The sequence below is a fragment of the Apium graveolens genome, unplaced genomic scaffold, assembly GCF_009905375.1.
Source record: "Apium graveolens cultivar Ventura unplaced genomic scaffold, ASM990537v1 ctg3593, whole genome shotgun sequence".
NCBI classification, from domain to species: domain Eukaryota; kingdom Viridiplantae; phylum Streptophyta; class Magnoliopsida; order Apiales; family Apiaceae; genus Apium; species Apium graveolens.
In genome coordinates, this window is record NW_027418171.1 from 58,235 (window position 1) to 76,934 (window position 18,700).

An 18,700-nucleotide genomic window follows, 5' to 3' on the forward strand; every position below is an offset into this window, starting at 1 on the left:
AGATACCTGAAATTATCTTTGGGGGGCAATACTTGATCGGCCATTAGAACATCCACCCCCTCACCATTCGGTAGATTACTAAAGTTACACCACAAAAATTCCGTCTTAGATCGACTAATCCGTAATCCATTAGACTCCAATATATACCTCCATCGCTCTAATGTTACATTAACTGCAACCCTTGTCTCCTTAATTATGACTATATCATCCGCGAATAGCATACACCAAGGTACACTATCCTGAATACCCCTAGTTAGAACATCCATTATAACTGCGAAAAGAAATGGGCTTAGTGAGGATCCTTGGTGAAGTCCTATTCCTACCGGAAAGTAATGAGCATCCCCAACCGGTGTTCGAACACATGTCCTTACCTGAAAATACATTTCTTGTATCACCCTCAAATATATCCATGGCACCCCTTTAGCCACCAAACTTTCCCAAATAACCATTTATCCATTCATTACCGGCCATCTCTAATCTTATCTACCCCCTCTACTCTCTAACATACACAATTTCTGAATTTCTTTCTATGTTATTATTTCATTTATGAAAAATAAATGCGAGAGAAGAGATATGATCTTTTATATTAAATAATACAAATGTCCTTCCTTTATCCAAGAAAACTGTGGTTTATTCATCCAAAGCAATATACAAACATGTTCCCATCCCGGTTTACTCGTAATTACTTTGTTATTTTTCTCCCCCAGTTCTCCGGGTTTGGCAAACAACTCCTTACTTGATCCGCCACCAAACAAACACAACCACATATAAATATACTTCAACTGGTGTACAAATTGCCTCTAAATGGACTAGATTCTCCGATAGTACCAAAATAAAAGGGCCAATATTAAAAGAAATACAGGGAGATGAAAGCCTTGTCATCAGGTTTGATAATTAGGGTATCTATAGGAGTTGTCATTAGATATATTTCCTTCTTATTTATTTATTTATAGTTTATTTGCATTTTATAGTTTGTTGTTATATAGTGTGTGTTTTTCATTTATAAGTTGTGTGTTTTCGTGTAATAGAGTTATCTTTAATTGATGGATTTGGTAAGAAGTAGGTGTGGTGGTGGTGATAGTGGTAGTAATTTAGGGAGAAGAGTTTCTCGGGAGGGGCAAAGGTCTACTAATGTCTATTTTCGAGTAGGTACGCTGAATGTAGGTTCTCTGACCGGGAAATTTTTAGAACTTGTGGATATGTTAAAGAAAAAAAAGGTAGATGTGATATGCATTCAGGAAACTAAGTGGAAGGGTAGTAGTACTAAGGAAGCTAACGGGTTTAAATTGTGGTATTCAGGGGTTGGTAATACAAGGAATGGTGTGGGTATTTCGATAAGTTCTCTCTTGAAGGAGAATATAGTAGAAGTGAGTAGAGTCAGTGATAGGATTATGAAGATTAAACTCGTAGTTAATGAAGAGATCGTTAATTTTGTAAGTGTGTATGCACCCCATGTTGGTTTTAGTGAGTTAGCGAGAAAGATTTTTTGAGATTGTTTGGATGAAATAGTTAGGTTGATACCTAGGGACCAGAATTTATATATAGGAGGTGATTTTAATGGTCATATTGGCGAACAATCAGATGGTTATGTAGGCATTCATGGGGGTTTTAGTTTTGGGTTGAGGAACAAGAGTGGGTGGGATCTTTTGGAGTGTGCTTTGGCACATGAATTAATGATTATTAATTCTTGTTTTAAAAAAAGGGATGATCATCTGATTACTTTTAGGAGTGGAGGTTGTAACTCATAAATCGATTATCTTCTTATGAGAAAAGGCAACATGGATTGTAAAGATTATAAAGTATTCCCGAGTGAGGCATGTACTACTCAACATCGTTTATTGGTAATGGATATATGTATAAGGAAAAGAGTAGTACAAGATAATAGAGAGGTGACACCGAACATTTTATGGAAAAATCTAAAGGGAGACAAAGTAGGTATTTTTAAAGAAAGGATTGGGTTGGCAAAAGACAGATTTTATGATGAGGATGTTAATAGAATGTGGAATCGATTGGCCTGTACAATCAGAAATATAGCTACAGGTATGTTAGGGGTTACTTGAAGAAAGGTTCAGGTGCAAAAGGAAGCTTGGTGGTGGGACCAGGAGGTGCAGGAGCAAGTAAAAATTAAACATGATCCTTTTAGGGAACTTTTATGTTGCCAAGATAATGAACAAGTTGATATGAGAAGAATTTTATATAAGGAAGCTAGACGTATGGCTAAGAAGATAGTAGCGGAGGAAAAATCAAAGGTGTACGAGGCTATGTATAATCACCTTGGTACAAAAGAGGGTGAAAATGGTATTTATAGATTGACAAAGGTTAGAGAAAGGAGGAGGAGAGATTTAGGTTTTGTTAAGTGTATAAAGAATGTTAATGGATACGTGCTAGTGAAGGATAAGGATATTCAGAATAGATGGCATAACTATTTCAAGGAGTTATTTATTGAGGAGAGAATTGGTGTTAGGGTGATAGGATCAGATAGTGCGTCTGACTTTGACTTTGGTGTTCAGCCTTCTATGAGCAGAGCCGAAGTTAAGGGAGCATTACCTAAGATGGGGAGAGGTAAAGCTACAGGGCCAGATCAAATACCTATAGAGGTATGGTTGTATTTGGGTGAAGAGGGAGAGAAATGGATAACGAGGTTATTCCACAATATACTTTGGACTAGTGTCATACCGCAGGAATGGAGGCTTAGCATGGTAGTGCCGATCTATAAAAATAAGGGAGATGCACATGATTTTAGCAATTATAATCAAATACATGATATACTAAAAAATGAAAATTTATAGCTAAAAAGCCCATATATTATTTATATTTTATCTTCATATTTGTTTAATTATACTATTAAATTTATTTTATGTTTATGTGTTACCTTTTTTCAGAGACATATGTAGAGGAAATTTTATTTTTCTTCCTATTTGCAACAAGTTCCACAAACAATGAAGAAAATGCTCCAAGTCCCTTATGTTTCTCCTCTTCATCAAACTACTAGTGTAAGCTTTATTTGTTCTTCTTTATACTTTACTATGCAAATATATAAAATAAATATATATGCACATAGTACAAGTGAAGCCCTCATCACTATTTACCTTTATATTACCTGACACATGGTTAAAAATGAGATTTCTTACTTATAAAGATGTAGGCTCTGTTTGTGACAAATTATAGTGCTGTAAAAACTTATATATCAATACAAGAACACATAGGCTCACCATTTTCAGCCTCACTAGAACCTTCTATTGATGTAATAGATCAGTAACTATTCAAAAAGTATATAGTTATGATTTTTCTTGAATCTAGTAGTAATCACTATTTAACTTTACATTACCGGATACATAGTTGAAAATGAGGTTTCTTACTTGATAAAGATGTAGGCTCTGTCTGGGACAAATTATAGTTTTGTAAAAACTTATATTTCAATACTTGAACAGGTGGGTAAACTTATATTTCGTACGCTCACCATTTTCAGCCTCATAGTCTTAGTAGTGGAATTTGTGGTGGTATTATTGGTGGTGAAGTTCGTGCTAACTTAAGTAGTATCATTGGTGGTAACTTTAATTATGGCATCAACGATGGTAGCATTGGTGGTATATTAGGTAGTCTTAGTAGTGACATTGGGGGTAGCATGACTAGCATCTTTAGTGGTTATATTGGTGGGACTAGAGACGATAACATTAGTAGTGGATTTGGTGGCATTGATGATGACATTGGTTATAGTGCTCTTGTTAGTGCAATTGGCGGTATTGGAAGTGGTATTTTTGGTCGGATAATTGGTGGTGGTATTGTTGGTGTTGGTGTTAAAGTTCGTGGTAGTTTAAGCATTTCCATTGGTGGCCACATTAATTATGGTATTCCAGGTGGTACAATTGGTAGTGGCATTGGTGGTAACATTGCAGGTAGCTTTAGTAGTGACATGGCTAGTTGTCATAGTTTCAGCATTGGTGGTATATATAGTCTCAGCATTGGTGGTATATATAGTTTCAGCATTCGTGGTATATTTGTTAGTCTTAATTGTGTCAAGGGTGGTAGCATTCGTGGTAGCTTAAGTTGAAGCATTGGTGGTGGCATTGCTGGTAGCTTTAGTGGTAGCACTCGTTGTATGTTCGGTAATATTCGGAGGTAGTGGTTTTAGTTATGGTCTTGGTCCCGGTTCCATTGGCGTATTAGGATTGCTAGTGGTGAAAACCTTGATAGTGGTGGCATTGGTGGTATTGCTATTAATATGAGTGGTGGTGCTCGTTACATTAACCCACCTTACAGTGTTGACCAACTACCTTTCGCATGGACATCAACATCAACATTATCCTAATAATTCCTTGGAGTTCCTCATGTGGCTATTTCCTAATTTTGTTTCTTTTGCTACTCCCAACGCTACTATCACTTTTACAGAGGATGAACCCATGTTCACAATAGGATTTGTGACTTGGAGGAGATGTACTTCCAAAAAGCAGTTCACGTTCTCGAAGAATTTCGGGTTCTCCAAATAGTTGATAAACCTTAGGCTCTTTATATGATTTTAAAGATGTCTCAGCTCTTATAAAATTGTACCATAAAAATTGTAAATCATTTTAAAAATATAATATATATTTTAGATATGTTTTCATCATGCCTATAAAGGAATAATTTTTCAAAATTTAAAAAACAATAAATAGATAAAAAATAGAGAAATGAGTTCCTTAAGAAAAAGAACAAAAAAGTACAATTAGTTCATAGCGTGTGGTTAATATTAAAAGTTACTAGTTTGTATGAACCTTCCTCTAAAATTTATTATTAACAAGTGGTTATTAATTTATTCAAAATAACAAGTGCTTATTAATAAAAGTTATTGGGTTCTATAAACCTTCATCTAAATGATTGATGAAGGTTTAACCATAACCCAATTTTAATGGTAACCTAGTAACTCACCCACAATCATGAAGGTTTGTTCTCTAATTCATCATTTCTTTGTTTAATTTATTCTCTATTTATATTATGTTTTGTTCTTATTGTGCATTCCTTACATTTAAAATTTTACCTAACACATTAAACTTTAATAATTGTATTAAAATTATATTGAACACATATATAAATATTTTATACAAAAAACAACTATAGAACATAAAATAATATATAAATGCTAAAATGAATGCTTACAAACTTAAATCATATATTTATTTATATTTTACTTTATTTCAAATACATTACATAAAATACAATGTATAAAATATAGAACATGAAAAATAGAGCATATAATAAATAGAAAAATGGAAGGAAGTACATAATTCAAAGAATTACAACACATACCAAAATATAGAAAATGTGAACAAATATAAAATGTTTAAAAGTTATTTAAAGTATTAAAAACCATTGAAAATTCAAACTCCAAGAAATTTACCTTACACATTAAATTTCAATAGTGATATGTAATATTAAACATACACTAAACATTTTTAATTTCATTACAAAATATAAATAAGTTACAAAAAACACTATTAGAGAACACAAAATAATATATAGAACCAAAAAATGATGTTAAACAAAATTAAATCATATATTTAAAGAAATTTAATTTATTAAAAATACAGAACATTATACAATTTATAAAAATATAGAACATAAAAATTAAAGCATATAACAATAGAGATAGAAAGAATTATAAAATATATAAGACAAACAAATTACATAAGAAGTAAAAATACTAAACCTCTAAAAAAGTAGTGAATGCTTAAAAGTTTTTTAAGTGTTAGAAAATATTTGGCAAATGACAATTAATGGAAGAAATATCTATTTTTACTGCATTTAACATAGAACATGGGTTTGTAGATGGCAAGAAATATACTGGAGGTTGAGATCCAAAAATTATAGACTTTGTCATGCATCAAGATAAGTCACCGGGTCCACATGGGTTGAAGCCGGAATTTTTCAAACTTATTGGAATATTGTTAGAAGATATGTTGTTCAATTTTGTGGGACTTTCTTTGATACAGAACATGAGAACATGGGCCAAGGGAACTAAATCTTAAGCTTATACATCTTATTTAGATATTCGACCTATATCTCTTGATAATGTTCTGATGCGTATATTATCTAAGGTGCTGGAGAATAAGTTTAAATGATGTTTAAACAAGATAATGTTTAACAAACAAAGTGCTTTTAATGAACGGATGCTATTAACTTATAATGAAATGATTGCATTTGAAGTCATAGGGAAAAAAGGATGTGGTTGGTTTAAAAATTGATAATTTTAAGGCATAAGATAGGTTGGAATAAAGATTTATTAAACAAATGTTGCATAAATTTGGTTTGCACTAAGCCTGGATTTCCAGGATTATGATATATGTTCTGAAATTCTCATATAGTTTTGTACACAGTAGTGGAATTTTTGTTGATGTGCATCCGCAACGGTGACTTCGACATGGAGATCCAATCACTCCCTACTTGTATATTCTATGCGCGGAAGGTTTAAATCTATCATTAGAAAGTTAGAAGAAACATGTTTGCTTCATGGAGTTAAGGTTGCTAGAGGAGCTCCAAGTATCTCCCATGTGTTATTTGGTGATGATTATTTTTTCTTTTTCAAGCAACGAGTGTAGACGGAAGGAATATGAAGTGTATTTTATAGAGGTGTGAGCGTTTGTCTTGACAAGTAGTCCATTATGTTAAGTCTACTGTGTTCTTTAGTCCTAATACTTGTGCTGATAATTGAACACTCATATGTCATATCCCGGGATTTGAAGAAATTGAATTGATAAACCATGAAAATATCTTGAAATGTCAATATAGTGGTGGTCTGAGAGTTAGGAGTTTGAGGAACTTCCATACAATTATGCTTGCCAAGCAATATTGGAGAATCATTAGTGGAACATCTAACATATACTTTAACTTACTCCCCTTCGGTGGTGGGCTCCACAATTGTGCAAGATAGGTCAGCCTAGAGTTTTTCTAGTTCAATGTTTAACAATTGTTTATTTCCATTGGGTTTGGCCTCCGAATGCTTGCTTTTACCACCGGTGTCATTCTCTTCATAATCTTGATCTTTGTCGAGATTTTTAAGCATGATGATTCTTGTTGTCCCCTGGTCTTCTCTCATTTCCCCGACACCCTTCTCAGTTGGGTACTACATCTTGAGATTGGGGATTGACCCAATAGCTTGGAAGGCCAAAAAGAATGGTTCTCCTAGGAGTGCGTTGTAGGGGATTTTAGAATCTTACGATGTAGAATTTTACTTATTTTACGATGTAGAATTTTACCTATATGACATTTTATTAGTAATCGTACATTCACAAGGTATATGCAGTCCGTCGAAGGCCTCAAGAGGTACCTCATGGCATGGCTCCACCTGTAGTCCAGCTAGGTTCATTTTGCTATACGTCCGATGAAATAAGATATTAGACGAACTCCCTTCATCTACTAACACTTTCCATATATTATTTCCCCTTATATGACATCCTTGTAGTCTTCTTTCTTGAAGGAGAGCGACATAGTCTATCTAGAAGGGCTGAACTAGTATAAATTATAAACTTGACGAGCGTACCTTTTCTTGAAATTTTTACCGTCAACTCAAAGAGTATTGCTTCCCGAATTTATCTTCACCTCTCCCTGATATCTCATTTTTGGCTCTATGTTCCTTGTCTAATTCGGCCCCAACTCATCCCTCGAGTCTCTTAGAAATTCATTGAGTTCTTCAGCCTTGATCATTTTTTCAATCAGCTTCTTCAAGTGAAAACATTCATCACTATTTTGCTCATTATATTCTTGGTAGTAACAATACATATCGGAATTCTTCTTGTGGTTGGCCATCTTAATTTTAGCTGGTCGGAAGAAAACTGGGTTGCCTTTTATTTAGTGGAAAATTTTGGAAATCAGCGCATTAAGTGGTGTAAACCCAGTCAATTATCTAACTCTTCGCCTTTCCAAGCCTCAATCCGTTTCCTTCTTATCATTAACCATTTAATTCATTTCAGGAGTATTCGTAGTGGCTTGACAGCCGGTTACGGTCACCTCTTCGGGGCTCCCTATATCCCTCCAGAATCTCCATCTTCCTTCAAATACTTACCCCTCATATATATACCATTCATGGACTTTGGGATATAATCATAAATTGAGAATAAAAATGGAAAAACATATAAATTTCATTGAAATTGGAAATTCATATAATGTCCTACATGCTTCGCCATTAGGAGATTCAAATAGCATTACTAAAGTAAATGACTAAATTTAATAATACAAAATAAATAAACAGGAAGGCTTTAGAGAGGTGTACTAGAAAAATTTGCGGAATCTGGAAGTGTACCAAGTGTTTTTAATAGGTTCGCATTCCAAAGTCTTTTGCTTATACGTTCCCGGCCTTATGACTTCTGCTACAAAGTAAGGGTCTCTCCAATTTGCCTCAAGTTTTCCTTGCATAGCAGACATTGAAATTGCTAACTTCCTCACCACTAGGTAATCGACAAAGAAAGTGTGCTCCTTTACACACTAATCAAAATACTGGGTTTCCTGAAGTTGGTATTTGAAGTTTCTACGGTGATCTACTTCGCTTTCTTCTTCAAGAAGGTCTATATTGGCTCTTAGGCCAACTTCATTGCTTTACAAATTAAACACTTCTGTTCGGTAAGTTGATAATCTAAAAAGTATTCCGATCGTGGATGGTCTTGGGGTTATCCGATAAGCCCACAAGACCCATCACAATTCTTCACCCGATAAATCTTTGGCTTCACCCAACCTCTCTTTGATTCCATCGAAAATTATCTTATTTGTTTCTTCATTCACCCCATTGCCTTGAGGATGACCCAGAGAGCTGAATTTTTGTTGGATCTCGAATTGGTGCAAGAAATTCATTTTATCATTCCTTTTAATTCCAATGATCAAATAAATAAAGCAATAAGTAAATTTTTTTAAAAGCTGTATCATTTTTCTCAAATGTATAACTTGTCTGTCAAAAATTTTGTATTGTATCTTATACCTCTAAAAATTTAATTTGATTAAATGTTGTTATAAAATAAATATTAATTTGTATATGACAATAAATATGTGCATTATAGTGAGAGGTTTTTTAGACTTGAATCTATTGTAGTAGTGCTTATATTATTGTTAGTTAGGGTTGTAGTAGTACTTATATTAGTGCTAGTTGAGGTTAGTGGGGATTTTATAAATAATATCACTAAATAAATTAAAATTTTCGAGAAAATATCATTTTTAAGTTAAATTTTTATACAATGCTACCAGTTAATTTTTAGAATCTCATTTTGTTTACAATACAAAATAAATTAGAGTAATACTTCTTTACCTACTCGCTTGTAAATATACATCGAATTAATTTATATAATACATGGAGCACACTTTGTTAGATCTTATTTTTATAGAAGGAAAAGAATTCGAAATTTGTAATAAGAAATTGATACTAAAATAGAGAAACAATTTAAACTGTATTCCGCACATTAAAACCCATCATACACAATTGGGTCCTATAAAATATAGGATATAAAAAAGGTAGGTAAAACCCTAATATGAGAAATGAACTTATACATGTTTAGAAAATAATAATTTGGCGTTATTTTTATTTTCTATGAAAGAGTATTTTGGTATGAAAGAGTATTTTGGTTCTCCAACAAGATTTTGAGGTTATCATGAATTGATGTTATTTAACAAGATTAAGGTAATAATTTGAATTTCATTGTTTCTTCATGTTGGCTAAGAAATACTATTGTCCTTTAAAAAGGTATTGTTATGTAAAAAAGTGAAAAGGCTGTAAATCATTTTAAAAATATAAAATATATTTTAATATGTGTTCCTAATCTATGTAAAAGAAAAGTTTTGCGATATTTAAAATATAATAAATTGGATAAAAATAGAGATATGAGTAAGAGTTCTGTAAGAAAAAGAACAAAAAAAGTACAACCAAACCACCAGTTATTATTAGAAGTTACTAGGTTTTATGAAGCTTCCTCTAGAATTAGTTACTAACACGTGGTTGTTATTAAAAGTTAATAGGTTTTATGAACCTTCATCTTTATATACATATTATCTATATAGTCTTAATCTAATACAAACTAATATATATATATATAGTCTTAATCCAAAATATACTATATTAAAATACAAACTTCACCACCCAACACACAACTCCACCTTATTCGCTCTATTTTTAATTGAATTTTTCCCGTTAACTGGTGAACTCTTTTTACATCCTCCAATAATCATTATGAATACCATATTTGATATATTTCGGCAATAAATCAGTAATTATGCTTACGAGAAACACTAAAATCTACCGGTTCCTTAAATAGTATTGATTCCAGCTTAGTGATTCAGGTAAGCTTAAATAATGATTTCTCTTCAAAATATAGCAAATATGCTGTGCAAATTATTGAGCGGGAGATGGAGAAAAATATGGTAAAATTATTTTTATATATTAAGTTAACGATTAATGGGAAAAATCAAATTAAAAACGATTCAGAAAATATATACATGAACACATAATGTACATGGATGAGAGAGAAAGAGACTAAACATGTAGCTCTTATTGGTTTGTAATTTGTAATTCAATATTGGTTTGTATTTGGATGAAGTTTTCCTTGTTTAACGGGCATTGACATTGCTAACTTCCTCCCACTTGGTAACTCAAAAAGAAATTGTGTTTTTTTACACCTCAATCATAATAATGGGCTCCCTGAAGTTGGTATTTTAGGTTTTTCTGGTGGACTACTTCACTTTTTTCTTCAAGAAGGTCTACATTAGCTCTTAGACCAACTTTATTGCTTTCCAAATCAAACACTTCGATGGGGAAAGTGTGTAGACCCATTTCAACCACGAGAAGAGCATGAGTTCGGCAAGCCAATCTGAAAGGCGTTTCGCTCGTGGATGATCTTGGCATTTTTAGATAAGTCCAAAAGACCCATCACAAATTTTCGGCACATAAATCTTTGGCTTCTCCCAACCACTTTTTGATTCCATCTAAAAAAATCATAGTTGTGGCTTCAATCTTCCCATTTCCTTACGATGACCGACATAGCTGAATTTTTGTAGGATCTCGAATTGGTGCAAGAAATTTATTTTATCATTCATTTTAATTTCTATGTTAAATTAACAAAGCAATTAGTAAATATTTTTAAAAATTGTATCATTTTTCTCATACGTATAACTTGTTTGTCAAACATTTAGTATCCTATCTTATACCTCTAAAAAATTAATTTTATTAAATGTTTTTATGTAAATATTAATTTTATGTGACAATAAATTTGTGCGTTATAGTGAGAGGTATTTTATACTTAAATCTATTGTAATAGTACTTCTATTATTATTATTTAGGGTTGTAGTAGTACTTATATTATTGTTAGTTGAGGTAAGTGGGGAATTTATACATAATATCACTTAATAAAATTTAAAATTTTGGAGAAAATATCATTTTTAAGTTAAATTTTTTATACAATGCTTACCACTTGATTTTTAGAATCTCATTTTATTCATAATACAAAATAAATTAGATTAATACTTGTATACCTATAGGCTTGTACATGTACATCCAATTAATTTATATAATACTGAGCACACTTTATTAGATCATATTTTTATAAAAAGTAAAAAAATTCGAAATTTGTAATAAGAATAGGATACTATAACAAAAAACAATTTAAACTATATCAGGCCCATTAAAATCAGTGATACATAATTGGGCCCTACAAAATAGAGGATATGAAAAAGGTAGGTAAAACCCTAATATAAGCAACTAGTACATCCCTCTAAAATAATAAATTGGTGTTATTTGTATTTTCTATGAAAGAGTATTTTGGTTAACAACATTTGGTGGTTATCATGAATTGATGTTGTTTACCAAGGTTAAGGTAATAATTTGAATTTCTTCAATTTCCTTTCTTATGCGTTTTTTCCACAAATTATATATAAATATTAAAACACTAGAATAAGTATCGTATTTTTCTTTTACATATGTATGTAGGTTGACATGAAATGTCACTTGTATTTGTTTTTTCATGACCTTCATTTCAAGAATTATCCTTTTCAACATTATATGTAAAGGTAAGAAAAACAAATTCAGTTATATTTATATTATATTTTTTGTTCCTCATAAATAATATGCATGATACATTAAAAAAACAAAAAATTATAGATAGGAAGCCCACATATTATTTATATTTATGTTCATATTTGTTTAATTATCTTATTAAATTTATTTTATATTTATGTGTGACCTTACTTAGGAGACATTTGGACATGAATTATTTTTTTCTTGTTATTTGCAACAAGTTCCACAAAAAATGATGAAAATTCTTAAGTTCATTATCTTTGTCCTCTTTATCAATGCTCCAAGTCCCTTCTCTTTCTCCTCTTCAGCAATCTAGGCGTGTAAGCTTTCTTTGTAATTTTTTAACTTTTCTTATGCAAACATTTAACATAAATGCAAAAGTATATATTATAAGTGGGTCTATTGTGAGGTGTGATTTTTATTTTTTAGTGTATACATGACAACCCACTCGAAAGTACTATGTATTAACCTAATAACACACGAAGTTTACTTATATTCCGAGTTTCTCCAAAACCCCCAAAAAAATTAGCATAACATTTCTTATATACATGCATAAAAAGAAAATATATAAAAATGAGTATATACCTCTAGAAAAGCTCCAAGCTCCAAAACCTTAAAGTTCCAAAGCTCATTTCAAGCTCCAAAAATTCTACTTAAGTATATCTTACTAGGTTGAAGCTCAATTTGAAGCTCCAAAGTTTGAATTTGAATCGGGGCTTAAATTAAGGTTTATGAGAAAAGAAAGAAAAAGATGAGACATGACTGAGATTTTTAAGATATGAGAGAAAGAGGGGAGAGATGAGAGAGATATGAGTGATGAAAGAGAGATGAAAGGTGAGAAAGACGAGAAAGAGACGGTGAGAAAGATGAGGCTAGCAGAGAGAAATAGGGGAAAGAGGTGAGAGATATTTTGGAAAAGGGGGAATAAAAAGGGGAAATAATTTGTTAAAATTAAAGGAGGAAAGTGTACTGAAACTGAGGGTAAAAAGGATATGTCGTTTTTTATTTTTTTTAAAATTAGCCAATAAAACGGTTAAAAAAATCAGCCGATGTCAAAGTTCGAAGCATATATTTGGCCTTTTTCATTTTTGATCATAGTAAACGGCTAGTATGGGAAATCGATATCAGCATTTCTATTCAACGTCGCTTATTTATAAACGGATGTTAAACAGACTTTTAATATCGGGTGCATTACATGCCGATGTCTAAGCATCGATGTTGTATCTACTGTTTTTAATAGTGAGTAGTTTGAGGTTCCTTCATCTCGGTAGCATCAAGTTTACTATCAGCAATTTCCTTGATAACATATTTTGTACATATTCTAATATATCATCCCAATTCTTATTCATGATGATCAAGGCTTGCTTCTTCTTAACTTTTAGCTTTCTATAATATGCTGCAAAGTGTCCAACTCCATCTTAATTATAAAACTTGATCTTTGACTTCGTAATTTTCCCAGACCTTGACTTCTTCCCATAATTTTTCTCTAATTCCTTTTATCAGAGTCTGAGGAACTATAGCCTTTTCTGAAAAACTATTTTCTTTCTTGAAATCCTTATAGCCCAGATTTATAAAGCTTTTAACTAAGAGAGCAGCCATCTGTAGGATATTTTCATCATTATCATGATCCCTTTTAGTGTCTGAATAATTATTAGAGTTTGAGTCATCATCAGTATTTGATGACTCGGTATCAGACTTTGCAATCATGGTCTTTCGTTTCGAAATGGTTCTTTCTTACAGATTTCTCTCTTGGATTTTCTTTAAACGTGGGAGTAGCATGTCTTGTCCTTCGCCCTTTTCACTTGTTTTCCTGCTCGATCTTCAGTTCATGAGTTTTCAGCATTCTATATATATCTCATCTAGAGATGTATCTTCAAGAACATAGTTATCCTTTATTAATATAACTTTCAAGTCCCACTTTTCAGGGAGTACAAGAAGAAACTTCAAGTTCGAATCTTCTGGATCATACTTTTTATCAACAAGTGATAAATCATTCAACAATTTCCGAAATATATCATAGATTTCAGTCAAAGACTCATCTTTTGAGTCAAAGTGATCATACTCGTGAGTGAGTATTGTCCTTCCATTCTTCTTGATAGCAGTTGTGCCTTGACACTTAACCTCTAAAGTGTCTCAAATTTCCTTGGCTTTTTTGCATCCAATCACCCCATTGGATATCATACTGTCTAGACTGTTATGCAAAAGATGTCCAAGTTTTATATTTTTCATAATAGATTAAAGATCCCCACGATAGTAATCCTTTTTATCCTTTACAACCATATTTTTTTCTTGATCAAGAATAACAACAACTAGTTTCATGGGCCTATGAGGTCCATCATACATCATGTTCAAGTATTCAGGATTTGTTGCCTCCAAACATATGGCCATCTTGACTTTCAAGAAAGGATATTCATTAATCTTCAAGATTAGAAATTTGATGGATTCATATATGTTCATATTATGGTTGATTTGGTTTGTTGCTAGTGGTGGTGGAAAATTTTCTTGAGTTTTTTTTATCTTCCATTAATGATTATTATATCGAATTAGGTACTGAATAATGAAGAACAATTTTTATATTAATGGATAAAGGTTGATTAAGGCTCTCTCACACGATGTGCAACTATCCTTGAGAGCTTCTATTAGTTATATACTAATACATCAATTTCTTGTGACATGAATTTTTTGGAAGTTTTGTCTTTGTTATCCATTTTTGAATATTCATGAAATAGCTCAATTTAGACCCATATGGGGTACGTTGTGGGGTTGGACAAAAATTGAGGTAGGTTTCTAGACTGGACTACACTTTGAATTTAGATTTTGGTCTCCTTTTTTATTATTTTTTTTAAAAAAATTTACAACATATTTCTAGAGCATGGAGCATAGGTACGTTAAGAGTTTGGAGATCTTAATATTTGTTTGTATTTTTTTAACATATTGAAATGATTAAAGAATTATTTATTCCAATCAATCATTTGGATTAAAATTACTCAAAGGACTATAAAAAATGGTGAGTACCATAGATAAGTAATATAAATGATATTTAAATAATTTTAATATATTTTTGTGAGCATTAATTATTTGTTGAAAATATATTCTCATTATAAAATAAAGTTACAAACTTATAATTATTTCCATAAATAATTACTTTGTATAATTAATAAAATATTTTTTCAAAAAAATTATATTGTCTAACTCTAATATAACTGGTAGATTCAAATTATAACTAAAAATTACAAAGTTGGTATGAAATTTAACTTGTCATTTTCTACCATTTGTTAGTTAGAAAAAAAAGCTTAGTGGGCCACATAATAGTCATTTCTTACCAAACTCAATAAAATTATGATGATTTACTTAAAACCTTAGACCAAGCTTAGTACTGTAACTCCTTAGTTTTGATGATCACAACACAACAAGCCATCATGTTGTTATTTAAGACTGTTTGCAGGATATATGAGCTTAATGACATTGTTATTTAAGTATCATGACAGCAAGCTGTCATAAGACAGTAATTTATTTTAGCAAGCTATGATCACGTTATTCAGAACAATAGCAAGCCAAGATGAACAGTCCAGATTCAACAAGGAAACAAATTTTCAAGGATAAATTTTAGGAATTTCTTTTAATAAATTGTAGGGAGCCTCTATTATATTACATATGGTTTATATATATTAGAGCTCAGTTATAAAATGTTTTCTAACTTTAAAATAGTTCCTAATTTGTAGGAGTTTGTTTTCTTTTCAAACTCTATCTCCTACAAATCTGATTGAAAAACGTTTTATACTCATACAAAATAGAGACTTTTTCTGATCGTTTTTTTTTCTTTCTCTCTTCTATCAAACGTATACATGAACGTTGGAAATCATCCCAACTAATTTAAATGTTAGAATTGGATTTTAACCGTTGTAAGTTGTTGAGGTTGTTTTGAACGTTAGTGTATATTTCGATATGAGTTTTCTTGCAGTTTTTATGACTGACGTATTGTAGCAAGAACAATCACAACTCACTGATCTTTATTGGTTCTAAAATACTCTCGAGCTCTCAATTATATACACCTATTTTATCTTAGAGAGTCTATAGTTTGAGTTGTAATTACTTTATCATTCGATTTGTATTATTCAATTTATATTGATTAGTGGCTGGATAGTTGCGTAAGGGAAACAAGGGTTTGGGGAACTAGTGCTAGAGAAGTTTGTACTACTGGGTAGTTTAGTACTTAGAGGGCAGGTTCAAAAATAGGGTTTCAGTAAGCCATTATCAACAGTTGGGATAAAGGGAGATACATTCTTATATCTTGTAGTTGTAAACTTATTGTGATTCAATAATATATTCTCTTACCAAGTTGGTAAGGGACTCGGACGTAGACCATAGGGTATTAAGGGTCGAACCTGGCTAAAATTCTTGTGTGTTCTTATTATTTTTCTGCATACTATTTTCTGCACTGCATTCAGTCATCTTAGCTTACCATCATTTTCAGATTATTGAACTATTTATAAAATCTCATTAAGCGATTATCAGGTAAAATTTAAAACTAATATTAGTTAGCCATAATCTACATGGATAGTGAAGAATCTCAAAGATAAGGAAGACCTCTCATGAACATATCTCAAAGCATTCATTTCCAAAATCTACACGGACAGTGAAGAATCACCCTCCAGAACAGGTTATTGGTGATATTACTTATGGACTCAAGACAAAGAAAGGCAATGCAATTTTTGGTGCTTATGCTACATTTCTAGCTCAAGAGGAACCTAAGAATGTTAAAGAAGCACTGGAAGGTGAAAATTGGATCTTGGCTATGCAAGAAGATCTCAATCAATTCGAACCATGTGATGTTTGGGAACTTGTCAAGCCACTAAACAATACTTCAGTCATTGGTATAAAATGGATTTTCAAGAATAAAGAGGATGAATTTGGTACTGTTACTCGAAATAAAGCAAGGATTGTGACACAAGGGTACAATCAACAAGATGGCATTGACTTTGATCAAACTTATGCTCCAGTAGCTAGATTAGAATCAAGTAGGATGCTTCTTTCTTATGCATGCTACAAGAAGATCAAGCTACATAAAATGGACGTCAAAAGTGCTTTTCTTATTGGATTTATGGAAGAAGAAGTTTATGTCAAGCAACCCCCTATTTTTGAACATGAACAACATCCAGACTATGTTTACAAGCTCAAGAAGGCATTATATGGCTTAATGCAAGCATCAAGGACTTGGTACAAGAGGCTTAGTAAGTTTTGGCCAAAAATGACTTCATTCGAGGTAAAATCGATCCTACTTTATTTACTAGGCAAAATGGTAATGATATTTTGATTGTCGAGATATATGTAGATGATATAATCTTTGAATCCACTAATGATTCTATGTGTGAGTGGTTTTCTAAGTGTATGAGCAGTGAATTTGACATGAGCATGATGGGTGAGCTGAACTATTTTTTGGGACTCCAAATCAAGCAATCTATTGATGGCATCTATGTTCATCAGTCAAAGTATGTGAAGAACTTGCTGACTAGATTTGGATTTGAGCATGTCAAGTCAAAATCTACACCAATGAATCAAAACAGCAGGGCTGACTTCGGAACGGTAAGGCAGTTGATACCAAAAAATATAGAGGCATGATTGGTAGTCTTTTATATTTTACTGCTTCCCGGCCGGATATTATGTATAGTGTTTGTGTATGTGCTCGTTTTCAAGCTAAACCTAAGGAATCACACTTAAATGTAGTTAAAAGAATATTTCGATATTTAAGTGGGACTATTAATCTTGTGTTATTTTATCCTATTACAAGCATATTTGATGTTATGGGGTATAGTGGTGCAGATTATGCAGGATGTCAAACTGATAGAAAGAGCACAAGTGGTGTTTGTACATACTTAGGACAAACTCTTCTATCTTGGCAAAGTAAGAAACAAACTTCAGTTGTATTATCCATAACAGAAGATGAGTAGTTAGTAGGGGGTAGTTGTTGCTCTCAAATTTTGTGGATGCTTCACACTCTACGAGATTTTGGAATCAAGTGTGGCAAAGTTCCAATCTATTATGACAATACTAGCACCATCAACATATCAAAGAATCCTGTGAATTACTCAAGAACAAAGTATATTGATTTTCATCACCATTTCTTGAGAGATAATGCTGCCAAAGGTAAGATTAAATTAGTTTTTATGCCTACTGAATATCAATTGGAAGATATCTTTACAAAACCCCTTGGCGAAGCAAGATTTTCTACCATTCGAAGAGAACTTGTCATGTGCAGTGTATAATTGCAAGCTATCTTTAGAAATTTGGTAATGTTAGCTTACTATTAATTTTCATGTTAGCTTACTATGATTGTTTATTAAATATCATAATTTGTGTTTGATTTGATTTATTAATTTTGACATGCCATTATCTGTTTATTGGTGCTTACTTGTTTGTGTGTTTTGGTGCTTTCTTTTCTCCAAAAGAGGATGATCTCAACACTTCTGATCAGCCCTCAACCTAGATCTTTTTGATGCTTTAAGGTGAAGATATTTAGGAGATTTATGTTTGTTTAAGGTTTATTTAAGACTTGTTTCATCTGTTGGTTTATGGTTAATCTGGTGCGGTTTGCTACTTGGTTTATGAACTTGGTTTATGATAGTTATTTTTGCTTAATACTTGATTTGCTTTGGTTATGTTAAGACTTGGTGAGGTAATGAT

The 18,700-nt window shown here is 32.0% G+C and overlaps 1 protein-coding gene across 1 annotated transcript; it reads left to right on the plus strand.

Annotated features, from left to right (window-relative positions):
- The first annotated feature begins 1,043 nt into the window (after positions 1–1,043).
- On the plus strand, positions 1,044–1,490 carry LOC141701217 (uncharacterized). Its single transcript, XM_074504908.1, has one exon. The coding sequence runs from the start codon at positions 1,044–1,046 to the stop codon at positions 1,488–1,490; it is 447 nt and encodes a 148-aa protein (XP_074361009.1).
- The last annotated feature ends 17,210 nt before the right edge of the window (positions 1,491–18,700 follow it).

What these genes read in the sequence shown, in the direction of transcription:
- LOC141701217 (XM_074504908.1), top strand. Translation starts at nt 1,044, where the DNA reads ATGGATTTGGTAAGAAGTAGGTGTGGTGGTGGTGATAGTGGTAGTAAT.